The 25,771-nt window shown below is 34.3% G+C and overlaps 3 protein-coding genes and 1 pseudogene across 3 annotated transcripts; 3 read left to right on the forward strand and 1 right to left on the reverse strand.

Moving 5' to 3' along the window:
* The first annotated feature begins 3,695 nt into the window (after positions 1-3,695).
* Positions 3,696-4,744, forward strand: LOC120133203 (annotated as a pseudogene).
* A 1,655-nt stretch (positions 4,745-6,399) lies between these two features.
* Positions 6,400-8,530, forward strand: LOC120133231 (pentatricopeptide repeat-containing protein At5g48910-like). Its single transcript, XM_039149860.1, has 2 exons — positions 6,400-8,425; positions 8,481-8,530. Exon 1 carries the CDS (start codon positions 6,466-6,468, stop codon positions 8,416-8,418), a length of 1,953 nt encoding a protein of 650 aa, XP_039005791.1. The 5' UTR covers positions 6,400-6,465; the 3' UTR covers positions 8,419-8,425; positions 8,481-8,530.
* Positions 8,531-9,944: 1,414 nt separating this feature from the next.
* LOC120133230 (putative kinase-like protein TMKL1) lies at positions 9,945-25,371 on the forward strand. Its single transcript, XM_039149859.1, has 5 exons — positions 9,945-11,532; positions 11,744-12,405; positions 14,841-14,844; positions 24,159-24,165; positions 25,360-25,371. The coding sequence occupies exons 1-2, from the start codon at positions 10,128-10,130 to the stop codon at positions 12,382-12,384; spliced, it is 2,046 nt and encodes a 681-aa protein (XP_039005790.1). The 5' UTR covers positions 9,945-10,127; the 3' UTR covers positions 12,385-12,405; positions 14,841-14,844; positions 24,159-24,165; positions 25,360-25,371.
* Positions 12,593-15,474, reverse strand: LOC120133232 (probable pectate lyase 20). Its single transcript, XM_039149861.1, has 7 exons — positions 15,303-15,474; positions 15,120-15,173; positions 14,881-14,952; positions 13,566-14,208; positions 13,387-13,490; positions 13,157-13,295; positions 12,593-13,061 (listed from the first exon to the last, which is right to left on the reverse strand). The coding sequence occupies exons 1-7, from the start codon at positions 15,428-15,430 to the stop codon at positions 12,840-12,842; spliced, it is 1,362 nt and encodes a 453-aa protein (XP_039005792.1). The 5' UTR covers positions 15,431-15,474; the 3' UTR covers positions 12,593-12,839.
* Positions 25,372-25,771: the final 400 nt, after the last annotated feature.

Consider the following 25,771-nt stretch of genomic DNA (forward strand, 5'->3'; position numbering starts at 1 on the left):
GCAAGCCCTCCACGAACCACTCGCAAGCATCTTTTTCAGTAGGCACAAGCTCAGCTGCAAACCTGCTCAGCTTATTAAACTCACATTCGTACTCATACACAGAGCGGCTCATCTGCTTCAAATTCATAAATTCCTGCTTCATTTGGCAGATAAACTGATCTCCAATATACTTGTTTTTAAATTCTTTTAAAAACAAAGACCAAGTCAACTGGTCGGTTGACATTCTCATGGTGACGTTCGTCCACCATATCCTCGCATGACCCCTCAATAAAGATACAGCTCCATCTAATTTCTCCACTTCGGAACAGTGGAGACCATCTAACATGATTTTCAAATCATTCAACCAAAGATCCGCTGACACTGGACCTTCCTCAGCTTCTCCCTTAAATTCGGGAGCTCCTAAACTTCTCAACTCTTTTGCTACATTAATTCTTTGAGTTAGTGGAACAGAAGGTTGAAGACGCGTCAGAATAGCGTCTAACGTTCTGAAGAACGTATCTTGATCTTGCACAGGCACTCCTTGAGATGCATGTTCTTCACCTTGCCTGGCCAGGGCAGGTGAATTACTGCTTTCAGCATGCCTATCTTCTCCCGCTTCACTTCGGGAGCTATTATGTCCGGACATCTAATAAGAATAAACATTGTTCTATTAGCAAAACAGCATACTCATACTATACCAGATCAGAAGTTCTCACTATTTGTTGGCATGTATTCCATTTAAAGACTCTATAGACTCTGGTTTATGCCTAGAATCGGCTAAACCATAGCTCTGATACCATTAAATGTAACACCCTCAACCCATACCCGACCTGGATATGAGTCAGAGATACTACATTGACTTTAAAACACAACTCTTAACAAATAATAGTAAAATATTTGTACTTATATTAAGAAAATACAATAATATACATACTGTAATATAAGTTTACCAAAATATTCAGAGCATACACAACTTAACTCTTTAATTACATGACAACTGCCATTTACATAACAAAATGACCTACTGATTAAGTTGCTTCTGATATGATGATTGCAGGAGTAATACTGTCAAGCTGCTTCACCTGTCTCTTCTATTTCCTCGGATCCTACGTGTGAAACACTCACACGCTAAGTCATCGACTTAGTGAGGCAATAATAATAAGGCAATTGTAATGAAAATGTCATGATCATATGAGATGAAATGCAAACATGTACTTAATCAATGTAGTATACATCATCAATACCCATACCTGTAAGCGTATGACTGTAACGTTTATGAATATGTATTAATAAGTTTATTGGCCCATGATAGCATATTGAGAACCTAAGGTATTTGAGTAATGTGAGGTTGTGCACTATGCTGTCACCACAGCTCGTATAAATGCACCGAAGTGCCCCGTAGAATTGCACCGAAGTGCCCCGTAGAATTGCACCGTAGTGCCATATAATGATGTCCATAAGGACCACATAGAATTCCTTAAGAATCATATACATATACTATGGATCAAGTATGTGTCTTTCAAGACTTCACACAGGTTCCAAAGAATATACATATGTCCTAAAGAACCGAGTATACCCTCTACCCTTGGCATGCCAACTATACCTATAGTTCTCATCTACATAACATGGGCTTTTACATTTCAAGTAGTCTATATCACGTAGACATGTAAATTCTTACCTTTTCACATAGCTCATAACTTTTCCCACATAGTCATGTCATATAATGCATTTTATATGAATTCATGTCATGTCTCATAATACCGACTATGCTCATGTACCAAGATATAAAATCTAGACTTATCACAAGTCTAGAATGGAGTATATTTCTATAATCATGCTATGCATATGCACTCACCTATACTTCTTTGCCTTTTCCTCGATCTATCCTACTGGTAGATTGTTCCCGAACTTGTGTAGGCTCGGTATCTACATAAACATAATTTTCAAGATGATCATCAGATGTCTATGTCTTGCAATTAAGCTTTAATAGCTTATTAATTTAAGAAATTAATAGCTTAGTTTTTCTTTCTTTTCTTCTCTCTTTTTTTTTCTCATGGGGGAATCGGTTCCCCCCCCTGGGGTATCGGTTCCCCTCTAGCATTCTGGAATTTCATATCCGTTGAGGGGGTATCGGTTCCCCCCCTGGGGGTATCGATTCCCCTCTAGTATTCTGGAAATTCATATCCGTTGAGGGGGTATCGGTTCCCCTTGAATGGGTACCGATTCCCCTAACCCAGAAAATCCTATTTTGAGCTCGGAAATCATCCCATTTCAGCTCAAACATACATATTTCACTCTCTTTACTACTCTTAGCTTTCATACACTTACTTTAACTAATTATTATCCATTAAATACCTCTAAAACCTAGAAATCTAATTCTCCATGTAGAATTTAAGAATCCAACCCAAATTCCAATATGTTCTAATTTGAATTCTAACACCTCATACTTCTTAGTTAGCTTCTTGACAAGTTAAAAATCTTATTCAAACTTCAAAAACTCATTCCTATCAAAATTTCATCTAAAATTTCATTTTCCAAATCTATCTCTAAAACACTTATCTTGTTGTTTTAATGTCATATAAGCTTTCCTTTAGCTTATATAACATCCAAACTTTCATTTCCAATCTTAAAAAATCAAAGAAACTACTAAGGTTCAGATTCTTACCTTTACTTGCAAGCTCCACGTTGAGAGAAGGAAGAGAAGAAAATAAGGAAGAAGGAAGAAGAAATGGGATGGTTTTGGAAACCTAATGTCACACGTGGGTTCTCATATAACCCCATAACATTTTATTTTAATTAAAATTTCCTTACAAATGACCATTTGGTCCTTACCTCCATCTCATATTTACTAACCATACTTTTTAAACTATATAATTATTCTACTTTAATCACCAAATGTTGAAACTTTGCAAATTAATCACTCACCCGACATGGAGGATGTTACAGTTTTCATATTATATTTTTTAATATTTTCTCTTAGTTTTGTCATATAATTTGATATGATATTTTATTTTCCAACATATACATGTAGTATGAACAAAACTGTAACAATTAACACATACTTATACCGGTGTAAGTATGTACATCTCTCAATATTTTAGTACCTAAAATTAAACACATAACTATATTGGTGTAAATATATTTTAATATTTTAAATAAATAAAAAGTTAAATATGACAAAAATATATATTAAATTATTTGTGTACAAATTTTATTGAAAATGTATAAGTTAGAAATAATAAAAAAAATTCTATGAACTTTCATTTGTTATAAAATAAAATCTATCATAAAGATAATTTCGTAACAAATATTTTTCTTATCTTATATTCTTTCATCTAAACATTGTAATCTTATATTTCTGTCAAACAAATCAAACAAAATAATATAATATTTTCAGTAATATGTAAAGTAATATAAGATTCTAATAATCTTATTATTAATGATAATCAAACAAGGGAGCTAACTGAAGGCGACACATGGATTTAGATTTTGTTTTTCAATTGTATTGTCCTTTTTGTATCGAGTTTTTTAGCATCAATTTCATAACAAGCGGAGAGGAAGAATGTACTGCGGCTGTGCACATCAACCAAGATAACACCTGCCTTTTCTGCCCTTTCCCCCCTAAAAACAAACAATTCTCTCATTTTCTTTGCTTAAATACTTGAACTAGGTGAGTTTTCTTTTTCTTTTTTTGTTTATATTGATCTTTGCTTTATTAGATTTGGTGGTTGTTTTATATAGGATGAACATGAATCACTGCGTTCCCGATTTCGAAATGGATGGCGATTACTCAATCCTTTCATCTTCTCCTCTTGAAAAGCATTCCAGGTAACCTCTTTTAGTTTCTTCATATATCATGGAAATTGTGAATCGATAAATTGATGAATTTCAAAACAGACGGGACGATCAACTTACGGAGCTGTTGTGGCAAAACGAACATGTTATGCAGTCCCAAAATCAACAAACTCTCAATAAATTAGCGCCGTTCGAATTTCCCGACGCTGACCGTTCAGCTCCAATTGAGATCCGATCACCATCTCAAAAGCATCATCACCGGGAGCAACACCACTCGGTTTCTTATCATCTCTTTATGCAAGAAGATGAACTTTCTTCGTGGCTTCACTATCCTATCAGCGACGCCAACTTCGACCGCGATTTCAGCGCTGATCTTCTCTATCCTTCCTCCTCTTCCCTCGCCGCAACTGTCACAACCTCAGCTTCTCCTATAGTCAGTAGAGTTTCTCAAGTTTCAGTTCCAGCTTTGGCTTCGGAATCAGCTTCTAATCCTCCCATACCGTCGGCTAGAAGGAATGCGTTGGATTCGGCTAGGATCCAGAACTTCGCTCACTTCTCAAGGTATACCGGCGAGGACAGAGCAATCTAGACCGTCAAATCCGAAGAGTCTGATGAGGGAGTCGACGGTCGTTGATTCAAGCGATACACTAGCAATGACACCTGATTCGGGAGCCTATCAGGCTAGGCCGAGCAACACTGAGGCGGCGGCATCTGGCGGGAACAACAACAACAATGCACACATAAACGAGAGCACCACTGGAGTACCACACAAGCAATCAGCTGCCATCATCCTGGGTGCCAACAAACCCAGTTTAGGCACGTGCGAGTTCACTGTGACATCATCACCTGGCGGATCCAGTGTTGAACCGGCAGCTCAAAAGCGGCCCAGGCTGAGGACCGGAAGCGAAAAGGAAGGGAACTGGACTACAGCGAATGTCACAGCGAGGTTATTCTAAACCATGGTTTTTAGAACCGGACCGGTCATACTATCGGTTCACTAATTCACTGGTTCAATCGGTCGAAACGGTCGGAAGAACCGGACGACGTCATAATTAATTAATTATTTAAAAAAATTAAATAAAAATATAAAAAAACATTTAATAAAAAATAATTTTTTATATCACAAATCATATTCAAATCAAGTTATAACATATATAAGTTAAAAACCATAAAATCAAGTAAAACAAAATGATTTAAATCAACTACAACATAATATTTAAGGTACATATTAAATAATAAATATAATTATATAACTATAATCAAAAAATAAATTTGGGGTTAAAAAATCATAACAAATAATGTCGTTTGATTTAATATTTTTTTTAAAAAAAAATCTCACATGGCTAAGAAATATAGAAGAGCATCTCAACTGACTTCTATAAATAATAGAGATAATTTGGCATTCAAAATCATTAAGCCTTTTGGTGAGCACAGAGCGAATTATTCTTTCGCTTCAATCGAGCTCAAATTTAAGGCTTTAATCGAACTTCTAATTTTTTTTTTTGAGTTCGAGCCTTTTTGAGTTCAAGTTTCAATATTATATTTCAAGTTCGAGTTGAACTTGATAATTTTTAGCTCGTGAGTTTTTTAGTAGAGTTAAGTTTACTTTTAAAGTTTTTGAGTTTGACTCGGCTTGTTTAACAAACGACGTCGTTTGATTTAATTTTTTTTAGAAAAAAAACAAAACCGATTTTCAATCGGTTCACGATCCGGTCCGGTTCAATGGTTCATTCCTGTTCACTAGTAACGGTTTAACCGATGTATAATAAATCGGACTAGTTAGCGATTTTCAGTTGAACCGACTGGTCCGATTTTTAAAACATTGTTCTAAACCCTTTTTTTTGTTATCTCATTTGTCTAGTCTAACGTGCGCCACGGGGTAACACGTCATTTAACATGAGCACCCGTCGCTCATTGTCACCGGCACTTGGTGCACTATTCGGGAATTGTAACGTGTAATGTTCATCGAGTTGAGAAATGCCACGTGTACGACATAATTGGGAGGTCGACACGACTTTAATGATTGGAGGAGGAAGGGGGCAGGCAGTGACAAGTTGGAGTAAAAGAGTGCGGATTTTTTAGTTTAAAAAAGGGTTTTGAAATATGAATATTTTTGGAGTGATGGAGGGAGCGTTATACAGTTAACAGTTACAGTTACGCCTAATAGAAGTCACTTGGCTTATAACTTTTATTCTTCTTCTTTTTGGATATCCTTTTGAGATAATATTCTATTCACCATATATAAAAAATAGAAAACTACGATATCATGGGCTGAATCATTTGTTGGAATTGAATATTGTGATTCTAAAAAATTCTTTCGTATATTATCATTTTAAATTTTTGTTAATTTAAATATTAGTTGAATAAGATATATGTTTCTTTTAGTTTTAAAATTTAAATACTTGATAGATTTTCGTTATATTTAAGTACAAAATTCTTATGTTTCGATTAATCCAATAAAAGTAATTTATAATAACAAGATATATTCAATATAAATACTTTGATTAGTTAAAGCTTAAGTTTAATTTCATAATTTGAATTAAATTTAAGTACTGATTTGACATTTTTTTTCATGTGTTTCTTACTACCGTATTAACCTAAACCCGCCATATCCTTGGAAAGCCTTCCCTCCACCACCCAAAATAAAATCCCATCCACAGCTCCAGAACCCTCCTCCTGTGAGCCGCCTGGATGAACCCAACGACCATTTTCAACTCAACCGCCGCCTCCCTCTCCTCTGGCTTCCCAACCCACCCATCATCACTCTTCCCGCAAATCACAAGATGCAAAACCATGAAAGAACTCCACCAAGTCCACGCCCTCTTCCTCAAAACAGGCCAAATCCACGACCCTTTAGCCGCAGCCGAAATCCTCAAATTCTCCTCCCTTTCCGCTCACCGAGACATCGATTACGCCCGCAAGGTTTTCCTCCAAATGAGCCAACCTAACTGTTTTTCTTGGAACACAATCATCAGGGCTCTATCAGAATCCGATGAAAACGATGAAACGAACGAGCCGTTAGAAGCGTTGCTTTTGTTTGCTGAAATGCTCACTGACGGGACCGTTTTGCCAAATAAATTTACTTTTCCTTCGGTTTTAAAGGCCTGTGCTAGAACTGGGAGGGTTCTAGAGGGGGAACAGGTTCATGGGTTGGCAGTCAAATTTGGGTTTGAAAAAGATGAGTTTGTTGCCAGTAATCTTGTAAGAATGTATATTATGTGCGGAGCCATGGAAAAAGCTCAGTTTTTGCTTAACAAAATGATGGCCGAGTTTGAAAATGGTGCCAAATTGATGAAGGATAAGAGGAGAATAGAAGGTAATATTGTTTTATGGAATGTAATGATTGATGGGTACGTAAGAGTTGGTGATTTAGATGCTGCTAGGGAATTGTTTGATGAAATGCCTCAAAGGAGTGTGATTTCATGGAATGTGATGATTTCTGGGTACGCCCAAAATGGGTATTTTATTGAAGCAATTGAGATGTTTCGTTTGATGCAAATTAGGGAAGTGAGACCTAATTATGTGACTTTGGTGAGTGCTCTTCCTGCCATTTCAAGAGTTGGGGCACTCGAGTTGGGGAAATGGGTGCATTTGTATGCTGAGAGGAATGAGATCGTGATCGACGACGCTCTTGGCTCTGCGGTGATCGATATGTATGCCAAGTGTGGGAGCATTGAGGAAGCAATTCAGGTCTTTAACAAGATAAGTAAACCGAATATGATTACCTGGAGCGCGATAATCGGGGGTCTCGCAATCCATGGTAGAGCAATGGAGGCTCTTGATTATTTTTCGAGGATGGAACGTGAGGGGGTAACTCCTAGTGATGTTGTCTACATTGGCATCTTGAGTGCATGTAGCCATGCAGGGTTAGTGGAAGAGGGGCGTTTGTTTTTCAATCATATTGTTAATGAAGTTGATTTTGAACCTAGGCTTGAGCACTATGGGTGTATGGTTGATCTATTTGGCCGTGCTGGGCTACTTAAAGAGGCTGAAGAGTTCATATCAAACATGCCAATAAAACCAGACGATGTGATATGGAAGGCCTTGTTAGGTGCCTGCAAGATGCATGGAAACATCGAGATGGGTGATCATGTGGCTTGGATTTTGATGAATATAGCTCCTCGTGATAGCGGAGCTTACGTGTCGTTGTCGAACATATATGCTGCTTCTAGAGATTGGGAATCAGTTGCAAGGGTGAGATTAAAAATGAAGGAGATGGATGTAAGAAAAGACCCCGGGTGCAGTTGGATTGAGCTTGACGGTGTCGTTCATCAGTTTCTTGTGGAAGATGAGTCCCATCCCAGTGCTCAAGAGATTCATTCAATGCTACGGGAAATAGCAGAGCAAATGAGGTCGGTAGGATATAAACCGGATACCTCTCGAGTTCTGCTCAACATCGACGACGAGGAAGAAAAAGAAAGCACACTACACTATCACAGTGAAAGGATTGCCCTTGCATTCGGCTTAATCAACACAAGCCCTGGAACGCCACTCCGGATTGTCAAGAACCTCCGTGTATGCGAGGATTGTCACTCTTCGATAAAACTGATCTCGAAGATCTACAAACGTGAAATAATTGTCAGGGATCGGAAGCGTTTTCACCATTTTGAGAATGGTTTATGTTCTTGCAAGGACTACTGGTAACAAGCCCTCCATTCCCGATTTATGTTGCTCAAGTATCTAATAACTTGTTTAGTGGTCCGTATCTTTTGGCATTAAATAATTAGTTATCCCTGTAACTATGATTTTGATTCAAAAATTTTTAGGAGATATGAATAAACATAGTAAAAATCCAACAACATTTTATTTGTTGCATTGGATGAATCATGTGTTCGTTTGTTGCCTTGTTATTAGCAACTTCTTAATTTTGGTACTCGTAAGATGTTTGAATCCGTACTTCTGAGACTGGCTTTTCGAGATAACTACATGATATTCGAATTAAAAGTGGACTATATCTTACAGATTAGAGAAAGATTTGTACACAATTCATAATAGATAAAGAGCTATGGTGTATGAAGGCTATATGTGGACCTCCCATGGCCATCTAGATTGTATAAACTTCACCATTTTCTTAACTTTGGGGTAAAATATCCAAGTGAAAGGGGGAGAGGAGCAGTCAATTATACTAAAACGTTAAATTTGAAAAAAAAGAAGGAAAAGTGACCGGTAACAAACGTGCAGTTTACCCTAACATAAATCATAAAAATGTAAGGGAAAGTTGTTGATCATAGCTAAAATGTAAGTAGTACCACTTGTTTGGCCATAGTAAAGAATGGGACGGTGAGCGGTTGGTATTTTTATTTCTGCAACTTTATGTTGTCCGACATTGTATAGAGATAGAACCGGCACCCTGCCATCGTAGGTATAGTGCGTAGTTAAAATTTGTTTCCACTTCATAAATGTGGCTACATTATTTCAAAATTCATTACATTAAGTTCATGAATCTATTTTTGTATTCAATTTCAGAACTTCACGAGGGGATATATTAATTAAATCAATATATATTTTTTATTTCATTTTATAAGCTGAATTCAATTTAAAATTTATTCAAATTGAAAAAAAATGAAACGTCTAAGATTTCAATACTGTACTTCAATCGCTATTTCTCATGGATATTACAAGAGAAAGCAAAGGTCAAAGATATATATATATATATATATATATATGGACAATAGAAAAGAGTGATGATAGCTGAAAATAATGATTAATAAAACCACTGATTGTTTGAATGGGTTGGCGTGAAATTGAATAGTGAAATGCTTCAAAGTTCAAATAAAACTGCCTATATTTTGCATGGTTAGCACCACTATAAAAGGCTCTTTTTCCTTTCTTTTATTTCTAAAAAGACATTATTGGAGGTCCCATTAATCGCAAAAAGAAAGAAATCTCCAATTACTTGCATAACGTTTGAAATATATATATATATATATATATACATATATATATATATATATATTATTGTCGGCTTTTAGAGCAAATGAAGATTAATATGTAGATTTATAACGAGGACATGGTCCCATAGGTGAGAGAGCCATGAGGGATAATAAGTACATAAACATACAAAGCAAACTCAATGTGTGATTTAGAACTGTAGATTACTGTAGTTATTGTTTCTGAGTTCAGTTCCACCTGCTCCTTCATTAACATTTTGTAGGGGGAAAAACAAGAATTTTAATGGTGACTACAAGTTTGAATTTGTATATAGTTTGGGTAGTGTAATCATGACCGTTTATTCATATTCAAATACTTTGTTAACTTTCCCAAAAAGAAAACCCTTCTTTCCTCATTGAAAACTCCACTAAACAACATTAAACTTTGCACCTTTTTTCCTTCTCTCTGTCTCTGGTACTTTCATGGATTTGATCAAACTTTACTCTCTTTGCATTTTCTTCTCCTTTGTCTTGACCAAAGGCGTACTTTCAGCACACAATGAATCACCTGCTTCTTCTTCTTCTTCTTCACCAGATGTTGTGCTTATCTTGGGAAAGATCAAAGCTTCATTGCAAGGTAACTCTGAGAACTTACTCTTATCTTCATGGAACACTTCGGTTCCTCTTTGTCAGTGGAGAGGGCTTAAATGGGTCTTCCCCAATGGCACTCCTCTTTCTTGCTCTGACCTTTCCTCTCCACAATGGACCAATCTCTCTCTTTCCAAGGACCCATCTTTACACCTTGTTTCACTTCAGCTCCCCTCTGCTAACCTTTCTGGTTCTCTACCTAGGGAGCTTGGGGAGTTCTCTATGCTCCAAAGTCTTTACCTTAACATTAACTCACTGAGTGGGACTATCCCTCTTGAGCTTGGTTACAGCACTTCATTATCTGATGTTGATTTGAATGACAACTTGCTCTCTGGGGTTTTAGCTCCCTCCATTTGGAACTTGTGTGATAGACTTGTTTCTCTTAAGATTCATGGTAATTCACTATCTGGGTCTCTCCCTGGACCTGCATTACCAAATTCCACTTGTATTAATCTCCAGTCCCTTGATTTTGGTAACAACAAGTTTTTAGGGGATTTCCCAGAGTTTATAACTAGGTTTCAAGCTCTTAAAGAGCTTGATCTTTCAACTAACACGCTTTCAGGTCAAATTCCACAGAGTTTAGCCACTTTGAAACTTGAAAAATTAAACCTTTCCCACAATAACTTCACTGGAATGTTGCCGGATTTTGGTGAAAGAAAGTTTGGCCATGAAGCTTTTGAAGGGAACAATCCAGGGCTATGTGGGTTGCCTTTAAATAGTTGCAGTGGCAGGTCACAACTGAGTCCAGGTGCGATTGCTGGCATCGTGATCGGTCTAATGACCGGAGTAGTAGTCTTGGCATCGTTGTTCATTGGCTATATACAAAACAGGAAGAAGAGCAGCGGAGGGGATAGTGAAGAGGAACTGGAGACGGGTGAGGAAGACGAAAGCAGTGTTGGTGTCGGTGGAATTACCGGTGATAGCAAACTAATTTTGTTCCAAGGCGGTGAGCATTTGACGCTAGAGGATGTACTAAATGCAACTGGTCAAGTCATGGAGAAGACAAACTATGGGACTGTGTATAAGGCAAAGCTTGCTGACGGTGGAAATATAGCATTGAGGTTGCTGAGGGAAGGCAGTTGCAATGACCGGAGTTCGTGTCTGCCAGTTATAAGACAGCTGGGGAAGGTTAGACATGAGAATTTGGTTCCACTGAGAGCTTTCTATCAGGGGAAGAGAGGGGAGAAGCTTCTTATTTATGACTATTTTCCAAACAGAAGCCTGCATAACTTTTTACATGGTATGCATGTGCTAAATTTTCCTTAAGGTTTCAAAAGATATTTATGTCATTTGATACTGGTATCAACTTTATCTGTAAATATATTGAAATTAACTGTACTGTCACTAGATGAATTCATTGGTAAGCATGTTGAATCTTTTCTGCATGTGAATTAATGGCCATTGTTTGTGAATTTACCGAATTGTTATTGTATGTTTGTGATTAAATGCAGAATCAAGAGCAGGAAAGCCGGTTTTGAACTGGGCTCGGCGGCACAAGATTGTATTGGGAATAGCCAAAGGACTAGCACATCTTCATACAGGTCTCGAGACACCAATCACCCACGGGAATGTTCGGTCCAAAAACGTGCTGGTAGACGACTTCTTTGTGGTCAGGCTTGCTGATTATGGACTTGACAGGCTAATGATCCCAGCTGTAGCTGAAGAAATGGTGGCTGTCGCAAAGAGCGAAGGTTACAAGGCACCAGAACTTCAAAGTATGAAGAAATGCAACACCAGAACAGATGTTTATGCATTTGGGATATTGTTATTGGAGATTTTGATAGGCAAGAAACCTGGGAAAAATGGGAGAGGCCAGGATGCAGGGGATTTGCCTTCGATAGTGAAAGCAGCAGTATTGGAAGAGACAACAATGGAGGTTTTTGACATAGAAGTGTTGAAAGGTATCCGAAGTCCAATGGAAGACGGATTAGTTCAGGCACTGAAGCTTGCAATGGGATGCTGTGCTCCCGTAGCTTCGGTGAGACCCTCCATGGATGAAGTTGTGAAGCAGCTGGAAGAGAATAGGCCCAGGAACAGATCAGCTCTGTATAGCCCTACAGAAACAAGGAGTGAAGTTGGCACCCCATTTTGAGCTTTGTTTGTCTTAGTATTTGCCTTACTGTTATTGATATCTGCTTGTCTAGTAGGAAGTGGTAGTGAATGATTAATGGTTTGAATTCGAAACAGGTGAGAAATGAAATGCATGTCATACATGATTGCACGAACCAACAGGATCGGCTTTGAGTTGATTACATGCCTATTTGTTCTCAAAAGCTTATACATAATCCAGTATCTTTTAAAGTAAGCAGCAATTTGAGTCATTAGACTGGTAAGAGGAAATACATAATTACAAAGAGAAGCAAAAACATGGAAATGAGCAACACTAACGCAGCTTAAAAGAGGCCGAGGTCGATCAATGGCATGTTATGACAAGTGAAATGTTTTACACTACGTGCTATATGGAACAACATAATTATATGCATATGGGAAGAAAACAAGTAGGTTTTCATCTCCTTTTGCTTGGAATTTCGGTTAAGACAACGTGAGTTAACACATTCGGCCATTGATGCAGGCAAGAGCTCCTGCATTTGAAGTAATGATGCTGACCAAGGAAGACAATTTGGCACCTAAGCTCGAGGCCCTGGCATAGCTAGCAGCTGCTCCTACACCTGATGGAGTGAAATATGCTCCGTTTAACAACAGATCTCCTTCCGATCTCCAATTCCATTGTTTCCATTCACCATTCCATCCGCCTTCTCTCTTTGTAACCTAAACCATATCAAATGTAACAAAATTTGGCATCATGATTTTACCACTTTTAAATGGGGGGAAAATTTTTGTTGGTTTTGATTAATGTAACATACCTCCTTGGCAAAGGGGTTATTAGGGGCAAGGAAACGGTTGCCTTGGCTGTTAATGGTGGGATCGGCGCTTCCGCCAATTGCATACATTTCCCAATGTGTATAGTCATTGTTCACTACATGGAAATATCCGTGTCGACACCTGTAAGATATCGGTGAAGGCAAATCGAGTCGGTTTACGAAGAAAAGGACACAGAGATTACAGTAGGACGAGATTTTAAGAATGCTCTTACCTCGGCATTCGTTGGATAAGACCCTCACCGAAGTGGTTATAAGCAATGGTGACTTGCATCTGCTTGTCTCTTACATAAGAATCACTATGTCCCAATAGCATAACCTGCAATCACATAACTTGAATGAATTGGTTCAAGTCTTTCCCAAAGCATAAATCTATTATCCATCTGATTCTGACCTCATTGTGATGAGTGAAGTAGTTGTTCGAGATTGTAATTGCTGTGGATCCCATTACTGCATCGATAAGTCCATCAGCACAATTAGACAGTGAGTTGTGGTCGATCCAGATATGGCTCGCACCGAAGATCGAAATGCCATCCCCATCCGCCATGGTTCTCCATCCATAATGAGACGGGGAGCTTCGAACCATGGCATTCCCTGTGGGCTTGCAGTCATGAATGTGGAGTCCATGGATGATAATGTTGGTGACAAACTGGATGGTGATGCAGGCACCGTAAGCGATATGAACATTGACACCACGAGCGTCAATCGTCTTAAAACTGTTCATGATCAGCTCCTGCTTCAACGTGATCACCATGTCACGCTTGAACACGATCCAAAGAGGCCTGTCTTGGATAACAGCATGGCGCAGGGTCCCTGGCTTAGGGTTCACAGGGTCATCATCACCAGAGTCAGTCACAACGTAGTACCTTCCATCACGACCACCGACGGCATTGCGTCCGAACCCGATGGCACAGTTCGCAAGGCGTCTCCGCCTACGATACCATAGCCGGTCACACCGCCAACAGTCATCGATCGGATTCCCTGATCCGCACGAGAAATATCCCAAGTTTCTCCTCACGGTACTATTTTTTATGCTCCTGCATAAACATCCAAAACAACCCCATGATTACATCATAATCATCATACATACAATATTACCTCATTCGAATCAGAATTTAGTGATGGGAACTAATAATTCAAGAGTGATCCTTATTTGGCTTAGTGATTGAATATAACGCTCAGTGATGTTGGAATTATAGTTGGACAAGGAAGGGATAATAGATGAACGAGATGCGCGGATCTCGGGACAAGGGCATGCGCTTCAGCTGGCTAACAAGTTAAAAAAGTTGGCCCAGACTAAACCAAATTTTATAACAGTGAAGAACATGGCAATGGATTCCTCAAGAATCATGAAGTAGGGAAGAGATTTTATACCTTTTACTGCATGTCCTAGCTAGCTTTAGATAGATGAAAGATTTAGAATTCGAATACTAACATAGTTAAAAAATTATATGAATCATCTCGAGAGTCGATTACGTACATGAAAGGACATTTTGACTAGCCTAGAACCAGAGAAGAAAGACAGGAGAAAAGGGATGTTTGTCAGAAATTACAGATTTCTGCATGTGGGAGCTGTTCCTGTGGAATCAATTCTCTTTTTCATTTACAAAGAACTAACTATTAATTATGTGAACTGACAATTTGATAAGTATGCAGAACTAAATTAAAGTTCAGCTGATCCAATCTATTGTAGAAAGGATGAGACTCACATATCAACCATTGAAGCAATTTCCTCTGGATTCTCCACAGCATGCTCATTTCTCCATTTCTCATCATCGAACCTGAAAATATAGGCAACACTTTAAATCTGGAAAAAAACGAAACTGACAACTGGAAAACAAATCCTTATAATTGTTAGCTGGTTCATCATCTGCTTCCTGGTATGATCTATCAGATCCAATCTCAATGGCTTATACGTGAAAAGAATTAAGTGAAATGGATTACTCACTGGTGTGCCATTGATGACTTGTTTAAATCCTGCAATTTGTTTCCCTCAGCAAGCCTGCCATGACAAACGAAAGAATTGATCAAAAACTAGCTGGCACCACTGAAAGTGCTTTCCGGGAAAGTTAAATGACAGGAGGAGAAATCATGGTGAGCCGATTGTTTCCCGGGAGAGTGGAAAATGTACCTCGAATTCAGCTCTGTTTTCTGGGCTGTGGCACTGACACAAACGAACAACAGAATGAGTAGCAATGTGAATGAAGAGAAGCAGCTGTGAGAAATCCCCATTGTTGATTCTCCCTTTCTCTCGATCATACAATGCTTTCAAATTCAACTGTTTGGAAGAAATGGAAAAGGGAGGAAAATGAAATGTGGAGTCAATTGAGAAACTCGAATGGCGCAATCTCTTTTTATAGGGAAAGAGAGAGAGAAACACAGTTAAATCTTGATTAACTCAAATTTACCAGAGTTTTAACCACGTTTAAATATTTTTAACCGCCATTAACTGAAAATAAATTTAGCGCCACCACCAGTCAACATGGCATTGTCATTTCCTCTCTGGTACTTCGGCTGCTCCCCTTTGGTCCACGTCATCATGTTAAATTTTTATTGGATGAGAGGTATCCATTACGTACTCGCAGTAGACGGTGGTGTAACGTACTCGCCTTAAGAGCGAAGCCTCGAGCCCACGTGGTCGACGTGGTAGGATAAGTACATGTAGGTAAGTGTACGAATTTTAGGACAGGTAAGTATCAGGTAAATACACAAGTGTCTAAGAAAAACTAGTCTAAATTAAGGAAAGATATAATTTAAAATATTAAATTATTTTTAAAAATTTTCAATTGTTATTATTCTCAGTAACATTTTCGGTTCTCACGTTACTTTATTCATAACATTTTTAGTTTAATCGAAAATATTAAAAAATTAATAATTTAGATTTCGTTCAATAAAAAATGTTATAATTTTTATAATATTTTGAATTGTGTTTATTTTCTTTCATTCTTTAATCTTAAATTAAGTTGTCATAAGATAAAACTATCCTGTAAATATTGTCACAATTTTAGTCATGTCTCCATGATACATATGGTATTCAAAAATTGATGGGTGTTCGTTTAAAAAATTAATTATTTTAATTAATTATTTATTTTATTGGTTGTGCAGACTCTATATGTAATTTTTTTTATATAATTAATATATATACCTTTAAAAATATTTTTAAATCTATTGGTATCCCTATAAATTATCATTGTTAAACAAATACTATTGATGGAGATATTAATATACAAATACTACTTTTGAAAAAAAATATCAATACAAAAAAATATAATTTCAGAGAATAATTTGTCATTTACTGTTTGAATGAGTCTGTCAAGTTCGACGAACACTACTAACTAAGAACACCGTTAATTTAATTTATAAAAATATAAAATTCTAAAGAACTCAACGTATAATTATAAATTAGTTAAAAATTAAATTTTTTTAAAATAAAGGGTAAACTATACCAGTGACACTAGTGACCACCTAACTATTGCCTATATTCATTTTGACCATTATTTTTAAAATTTTGTCAATCAAGTCACTCAACTATTTAAATACATTCAATTAAGTCACTTGCGTTAATATTTAATGGAGAAGCTGATGTGATAGTTAATATATTTGGAATAATTACACATTTGGTCATTGTTACTTATATATTCTATTAATTTGATCCTAATTTTAATAAATGAAAATAAACTTAACCCTCAAATCAAAGGGTGTCATGTGTCATTGGTGCTAAGTGTCACCATCCAATTGGACAATTAAATTTATTTTTAATTTAATATATTTTTCTCAATAATCAGAGAATGATATCCAAGGGAATCGAACATCGGGTTTATGGGTTGAAGAAGCAAAACTCAGCCATTGAGCCAAAATAGTTAATTAGTTCAAACTTGAATACATATGTTATTTATGTTGTATATTAGTGTAAATTTAAATTCTTAATATTTTATATATCTTAACTTAAATTCACATATTAAATTAATTTTACATTTTAACATTAAAAATATATTTTATTTTTATATTAACTTATTAAATATATTTTAATCTTGTCTTAACCTAAAAATACAATTTATTCTTATTTTAACTTAAAATTATATTTTAGTATTTATCTTAACTTAAAAAATATACATTTTATCTATAACATCGTAATCCAGTCCGACCCAAAGATCATTGGATTGTGATGTCATATGGGACCACTAGAGTGGCTAATCTAAAATTTTCTTTAGAAACGACAATAAGACATCATGTAAAATTCATCCCAAGTAAAATAAAATAAAGCGTAATAATTCAAAGTTTACAAAATATGGGGAGCTCCCAAATCATCCAAAATAAATACACCAAGTTTAAAAATCAAAATAGAGTTACATCTGAATACAAAAGGATCTACAATAGTGCATGCCCTCTAAAATAAATCAAGATGTACTCTGGTGCCTCTGTGGTAGTAAAATATTTGGTGACGATAACGCTTCATGAATAGCCTCCTAAGAACCTGCGTACGGAAACACATTCCGAACACTGAGCTTACGAGCTCAGTGCCTAACTAATAAATATACTATACTACATGCATTCACTAAATGTGCATGCTAGAGGCATAGGTATGAAGATGTGAGGAAATGCTTATATGACATATTGAGGTAGGTGTCATGGTGTGGCTGAGGGTTCTGCATCTCGTAGCTCACACACCCCTCTAGCCTTCCTAAATACCCTTGGGTATTTGGGTGAGATATGGAACTACATCGAAAACGTACACCCGATCAACTTACTCTGTCAAGTCTTGGGGAATATGCGCCAAACTGGCAGCTAAAGTGCTTTGGTACTAACTTGAAAATCCAATTGTACGATCGTATCTGCTAAAGTAACTCGACTGTCCTAATTGTGTCCCGAGCATCAAACAAGGCTAGTTTTATGTCATCCTAACTTTTATTGTTTCTAACTGTTATGAGTTTATTATTGTTCTCATTTGTAGTTTTATTTCATGGCATCCTATTATCATTGGGTCCCTCAGTTCTATCCCTTAAAACTATTAGGTTTTTTACCTAAAATTGTTTGTGGTTACTAATACTAAGCCCCTCAGTATCTTTACTGACATTTGGGTATTGATACTACCATATGGGTATCGATACTACTGACTTATTGAAGACTGATAACAAAGGGCTAGTATCGAGACTCTATTTTGAGTATCGATACTTCTGGTATGGGATATCGATACTGTCATGAGTATTGATACCAAATTTGGCTTCGATGTTTTGAAAAGTATCGATATCCCCATTGGGGAGTATCAATAGTCTACCCTCGGTATCGATACACCCATGAGTATGGATACCAAAAATGGCTATTGGAATTTGGTAATTGAACTTGGTATCGATACCACTCTACGAGTATCGATACCCTACCTATAGTATCAATACCCATTATATGAGTATCGATACTTCTAGCCCAAAACCCCAATTATTTTAACATCTGAAGAACAATATTGATACTGTTCTTTCAGTATCATTACTCGTGCCCAAAAATACCATGTTTTGGGCATGAAATTACTTCTCTAACACTCCTATAAATCCTTTTGAGGTCCCAAACATTATTAAAATGTTATGTTTGATTATAGGGGTCATAATAAGTTCATAAACACACTGAAAAACACTAGATGCTAAATCTACCATGAATATGCTTCATAACTCATGCAACATAACAAACACACCTAGTGATCTGCATTTCAGTAGAGATGAGTTAGAAGTGAGTTACCTTGGGTTTCTAAGCTGTTGGAAGCTCCTTCAACTCAAGCATGAGTGAGCTTTTCCTTTTCCTTGCACTTGGAGCTTTCTCCAACTTCCCTCACTAAACAATAATTAAGCATAATGGTTATTAATGTTGTTGGGGAAGTTTAGAAAGAAATTTAGAATGTTTCTTGAGGCTTGAATCTCTAGAAAAATGAGTTGGTTTGTTATGAGATTCTAAACCCCCACTAAAACCCACATTTTAGATACCATGATGGAATGAGGAGATTGAGTGCTTGAATAAAATCCCTAAGGATGAAGATTATAATTCTTACCTTGGTGTCTCAGATTAAAGCTGATGGATAATAAATCTTCAAACTTTGCTAATAAACAATGGAGGATGAGAAAGTTTGAAGGAGAGAAGAAGACAAAGTTATGTAAAAGAGGTATGAGAGGGAATCAAACGTGATATCACCAATCCTTAATGGTTTTTCAGCCTTTAAACTAAAATGGTGAAACTGTCCCCTTGGTCCTCATAACTTTGACTACAACTTAAAAATTCCCTTTTACAGTTATTGGGCTCAATCCAAGCCCAATTATACTCAAACTTGGGTCAAAGTCTCTTACAAACTTGTGGGTTTATTTAAATTGTCTCTCAGTTTAACCCGACTTTACTAACCTAGGATTTAAGGAGTTACTTTATTCTTATCTTAACTTATTACATAAATTATATTCTTAAATTAAATTATTAAATATATTATATTCTTACCTTAAATTATTAAATATAATTAATTCTTATTTTAACTTAAAACACATTTTTTATTATATTAACTTAAAAATATATTTTTTAACTAAAAATATATTTTTTATTTTTATCTTAACCAAAAAAAATATTATATTTTCTCTTAAATTTAAAATATTATCAGAATAAAATATAAATATTTAAGTTAAGATAAGAATATATTACATTTTTTAATTGAAGATAAGATTAAAATATATTTTAAATTAAAATAAGAATAAAATATATTTTTAGGTTACGAAAATAATAAAATATATTTAATATGTTAAGATAAAAAAATATTTTTAATGTTAAGATGTAAAATTAATTTAGTATGTAAATTTAAGTTAAGATATATAAAATATTAAGAATTTACATTTTTATTAATATACAACATATATAAGATATGTAGTCAAGTTTAAACCAAATAACTACTTTGTTTCAATGAATGAGTCTTGCTTCTTCAACCTAGGAACCCCAGGTTCGATTCCCTTCAGCATCATTTGAATGCCCAAAATTTTCTTTCCTCTAGATTAGTGAGAAAAATATGTTAAATTAAAAATAAATTTAATAGGCGCCATTTGAATTGGCGGATAAGTTTATTTTAATATATTAAAATTATAACCAAATTGATAGAATACATAAGTAACAGTGACCAAATATGTAATTATACCAAATATCCGTTAAATATTAATGGCAAGTGGCTTAATTCAATGTATTTAAATAGTTGAGTGACTTAATTGACAAAATTTCAAAAATTATTGTCAGAATGAAAAGGGACAATAGTTAGGTGGTCATTGATATAGTTTACCCTTTATTTTAAATAATTTACGTTTAAATTTTTAACTAATTTATAATTATACGTTGAGCCCTTTAGAATTTTAAATTTTTATAAATGAAATTAATGGTGCTCATTGTTTATAGTGCTCATCGGTGTTCGTCGAGCGTTGTAGAATTTTCCTTTACTGCTTATAACGAGGGGAGTCATAATTTTTTTTTATAAATTCGATATAAAAATATTTTAAAAATAAAATTAATATATTTTTAAAAATAATATTGACCCTTAAACATAAATTGACACTCATTATTCATTTTCATCCAATTAAAATAATTTCATCAAATGATTCTTAAATTTGACCCCAAAAATATTTTTTTTAAATTTAACACCCAAGATATTTTTTTTAGCTCCGCTCATATTCAAGTCTTAAATTAATTGAAAATTTGAGTAATATAACATACTAATTATTTTTTTATCTGAATGATTAATTAATTATCTTATGCATCAAATATGGACCTGATATAGTTTAATTAATATAATTATTATTGTAATATATAAAGAGGCATTAATTCAAATGTAACACTTTAATTTATGATGAAGAAAAAGATATACACAGCAAATTTCATAGAAACAATTTTCATTTAAACTAACATCATAACTTTCTTGAACTTCTCCTATGGTTGTTTATGTAGGAGACGTATATTTCCTTTAGGGTTGTAAAATAAAATATTTGATTATCCAAAAGAATATAGAATCCATTTTTTTTAATGTATCAAAGAATATATAAACATATAAAGTTAAGATAATGCAAAAATTGAGTGGGAGACCCGTCTATCTGTCCATAGCTTGCATGAGCAAGCCTTTCAAGAAGGTATCATAATTTTAATTTTCATTCAACGTTAATTTTTTAATTTCTAAAATCAATAAAATAAGTAGGTGCAAACAAAAAAATATTTATTGAGAATTATTTAGGAGTCATATCTTAATTTCTTGTATGCACGTATGTATATAAGTCCAATACGAGAATCAAAATCATAGGCTTAAACGTTTGCATGATTTAAGCCATGTGAAGAGGTCTGCATGATTAAAATTTGTACATAAATGATAAGATAGACTAAGAAATGGGATTTTATAATTTTTGCACAAGATGTTGATTAATTGTCAAATTAAAGTAATTGAAACATTGTCTATCCAGATACCAAGTTGAAACCGTTCCTTTTATGTTTCAAGGAAAAAGAAAAAGAAAACAGATTAGGGTTTCTTGCATCCTTTTGTGGTAGAATTGCCAAGTTTAGGCCGAACAGCTTTAAAATGTATTTTCTTTTTCAAAATGATCATTTCCATGGGAGGGGAAAAGAATTTCGCTCTTAATGGACATTGAACTTACATTACGTCAACTGAGACTTCTAAGGATAGCAATCATCCTTTTAACCACTGAATTAGGTTGATTCGTGTTTGACAATTCTAATTTAAATATAGTGAATAGTTAACGAAAGCTGTCTAATAAATGGAATCTTTTTTCTTCAATTGAACAGATGAAATTTTCTAGCATATATATTGCAACTAGATAGTGTTGGGGTAGTTAAAATTTCAAAACTTGGATTTAAATTTTGAGAAAGTGTAAATTGATTAATAAAATCATTTTCTATGACAAGTAATAGTTGGTCTATGATGAGACACTAGGGATGACAATTTAATTTGGATTTGATCTTAATCGACTCGATAAAATTAGATTTAAAAAATGTTTTTGGTTCGAGTGTTGTAAAGGGCGAGATCGGATCAGGTTTAGGGTGAAAATTTTCAATTTGACTCAGGATAATAATAATTTTTCTTCTATTTTTAAGGATAATTGCTATAATATTCCTTTTTTTATTTTTATTTTCAATTAGGTACCTATTTTACCAAATAAAATTTTTTAATATATATGAGTCAGATGAGGTGTGATTTTGTCTCAAAATTCGAGTTAGTTTTGACTCGAATTAAGCCTCCTTAAACTCAGGTCGGGTCACATTAGGGTGGAGAAGTATGCTTCTCGAGTTGAGTCAAGTTAACTGAAAATCTCACATGTTTCCATTTAAATCCATTAATAAATGCTAGAGCTTCGAACACGTATATTATGAATAGAATAAATTATGCTTTAAAATACGTTTAATGTATTTTGATGAGAATGTTAAATTAATGAAGCCTAACCATGTTTTTGACTATTGCGTTGCTAGCTAGTTCTTAAACAAATGGTGGGAAAGCTTGCCATCATGTTCTTTCCTTTTGAATTTGTTGCACATTGAAGCAAAGGAGTTCACACTTGGCACTTCGTTTCAAACATTTTGAAACCCACTTATCAAAATGAGCGATAGAGGTTGCATTATGGGGAAGACATGATTTCTAACATGCTTTCTTTTGGCATTCAAAACAATGAATTACACCAACCTTTTAGTTGAATGCGTTTGGTAAGAAAGAAAGTGAATTGAATAGGAAACAACCCTTGGTTGAACCAATTTTGGACAGAGATATTGTGTTAGTGAGTCGTTGTTTTCAAGAAGCATTTAGGCAGAGATTACCCAAGTGGTTCATAATCTCCCAACCAAAGGGTTCCACTTTGTCCATGGCCATGATATTTTTAGTGAAAAATCAGTAAGTGATAAAGAGGATCACTCAATAACAAGCCAAGGTTACGGTGAAAACCACTTTGTTAGATGATTGCATTATTCATTACTAACAATCATAAGCCCCTTAGAATTTGTGATTGAGCGATGGTGAATGGGTTTACCCTTTTTAACATTTTCTAATTTTAATTTATTATATGTGCATATGCATAGCTAATTGTAATTTTTATTTAAAATTAAGATATAAATTTATTTATTTATTTATTTATTTATACTACCAACAACCAGTTGGTTTAGAAGATCAACACAATATATCTCTTAAGCAAGGTCATAGTCTAAATCTTGATGTTGTGAATGGAACAACTGAATTAGAAAGATCATCCCCATAACAAACCTTTTTAATAACTTATCGGGATCGATCAATTAATAAACTAAATATCAATATTGTTTACAACAAAAATATAAATGTAGACTATTATGGCATTATCATTATGGTTGGTAATAAGCAAAAAAAAAAAAAAGGAAGAAGAAGGGTAGCTCCATAATCTGCAAAGCCAATGTCAAAACCGAATAGCTCGTGTTTCCGAACTGCACGGTTAGGAATGGGCATTGGACCAGAATCTAATGGGTTCTGATCTGATTCGATCCGATCGGGTTGGATTTTTTTAAATTTAGGTTCGGGTTGGGTCGGTTGTAATTTTTTTTAAAGGTGATGTTCGGGTCGGGTCGGATTCGGGTTTAGGTTGAAAAATACCCGACCCGACCCGAAAAAAATATAATTTTACCTTATATATTTGGGAATAATTACAATAATACTCGTATATATATTATTTTTTAAAATTAAATCATTGTTTTATTGAATAAAACTAATATTTTATTATTATTTTGGGTCGGGTCGGATTTTCTCTTAAAAATCGGATCGATTTTTGGTCTGGTGGAGGAGGGTATATATTATCAGGTCGGGTCGGATCAGGTGAATGATATAAAATTTTTGGATCAAATCGAGTTGGACAAAACCCGACCCATGTCCATCCCTATGCACGGTGGATATTGAAAATGAAATGTTGGTAGATGTATGTTTGAGTACTATATACTAGAAAAGAAGGGGGAAATAATGTCCAAAAAGAAGTCAAATTGTTGTAAACTACAGAAATTACAACCCCAATCATTTCCTTGAATAATAATAAATGTAAGAAACACAGAAAACGTTAGATATGGCGCACCGCCCCATGTGATGCTGTGTTTTTAGTCCAAACTATGCATAAGTGATTAAGCCTCAGCTTGGGTTTTAACATGCTTCAATATTCCATTCAATATATAAAACAGATCACCCATGGTAATTGGTCATTTAAATTATTATTCATTAAAATTTAAAGATTAAAATTCGTTGTTATTTTCACTGTTTTTCTAATACTTAATAATTAGAATAAAAATTAGTAATCAAAATAAATAATAATAATAATATAAAATAAGTTATATAATAAAGTTAAAATTAGCAGCCCAAAAACTTGTACCAAACATGTGAAGAAGAATTATAAGATTATAAAATAATGCAATATAATAAATAAAAATAGTGCAGTAATATTATCCAAATGCAAGGGATTATGCACAGACATTTCATCCCAGCACGTAGCCAGTCGTTAGAAAAGGTTCCCGGTGGGAGCTAAGGGGGTATCTTTGCATTTGCTTCTAATTTTGTTGCTTAAAAATTTTAGGTCGGCAAAAACCTAGCCGTGGTACTTAGAACACATGCATTATTCTGTTTTAATATCAATTAAAACTTTATTTTAATAAAAATATTTTAGTATTATACACATATTCAAGAGCAGAATATGATTACAAATGTCTCCATAAAAATAGGATAACTTACGCGTTTAATACTTAAACTATCATTTTTAGTATTTAAATTTTAGTTATTTTAAATCATACTTAACATTTAATTTTTGTTTCATTTTAATACTTCGTTGTTAGAATCCTAATGACGCTGCATTTTATGGGTAAATTACATTATTCATCATCCAATTATCTTCTCACTCCTATTTTCGTACTAAAATTTAAAATTTAACAACTCTACTTTCAAATTGCTCTTATTTTAATCACTCTAATTTATTTTATTAATGATTTATGTGACATAACATTTTTATATTATTTTATTAATATATAATTAACCATAAAATTTAAATTTGAACGTTAGAATGATTAAATTAGGAGTAATTTGAAAGTTAAGTAATTAAATTTAAAAAATTAGACATTAGTGACCAAAATAAGAGTGAGAAGATAGTTGAGTGCTGAATGATGTAATTTATCTATAAAAAAGGTATCACGTGTAGATCACCCATTAAGTTTTTAAAGGAAATGTAATAAAACGAAACAAAAACTAAACATTAGGTGTGATTTAAAAAAATAAAAGTTTAAATATTAAAACGATTCAAAACTGATTGATTAGGTACTAAATAAGTAATTTACTTATAAAATATGTTGAGAGAAATTAATAGATAAACAAATATTTAAGGACATCTAATAATAGTTGTTACTGTTGTGACTCGTAAAACTGCAAAGAATAGTTTTTAAATATTATTCAAACAAGTAGATATTATATTTTAAAAATTGAATTAGTGACACTTTAATTTTTTCAATTTAAATATTATTCAAGTTAAATTTTAATTTATTTTTAAATTTTAAATTCAAATATTTGATATGTTTTGTTTAATTTTTGTATCTTCTAAATTTGTAGCTGCAATT

The sequence above is a fragment of the Hibiscus syriacus genome, unplaced genomic scaffold (assembly GCF_006381635.1).
Source record: "Hibiscus syriacus cultivar Baekdansim isolate YM2019G1 unplaced genomic scaffold, ASM638163v2 tig00110577_pilon, whole genome shotgun sequence".
NCBI lineage: Eukaryota > Viridiplantae > Streptophyta > Magnoliopsida > Malvales > Malvaceae > Hibiscus > Hibiscus syriacus.

Coding starts and splice junctions, on each gene's coding strand:
- LOC120133231 (XM_039149860.1), top strand. CDS start 6,466: ATGAACCCAACGACCATTTTCAACTCAACCGCCGCCTCCCTCTCCTCT.
- LOC120133230 (XM_039149859.1), top strand. CDS start 10,128: ATGGATTTGATCAAACTTTACTCTCTTTGCATTTTCTTCTCCTTTGTC. Junction 11,533..11,743: donor CCTGCATAACTTTTTACATG/GTATGCATGTGC, acceptor GATTAAATGCAG/AATCAAGAGCAGGAAAGCCG.
- LOC120133232 (XM_039149861.1), bottom strand. CDS start 15,430: ATGATCGAGAGAAAGGGAGAATCAACAATGGGGATTTCTCACAGCTGC. Junction 14,953..15,119: donor AAGTCATCAATGGCACACCA/GTGAGTAATCCA, acceptor CTATATTTTCAG/GTTCGATGATGAGAAATGGA. Junction 13,491..13,565: donor ACTTCACTCATCACAATGAG/GTCAGAATCAGA, acceptor ATGTGATTGCAG/GTTATGCTATTGGGACATAG.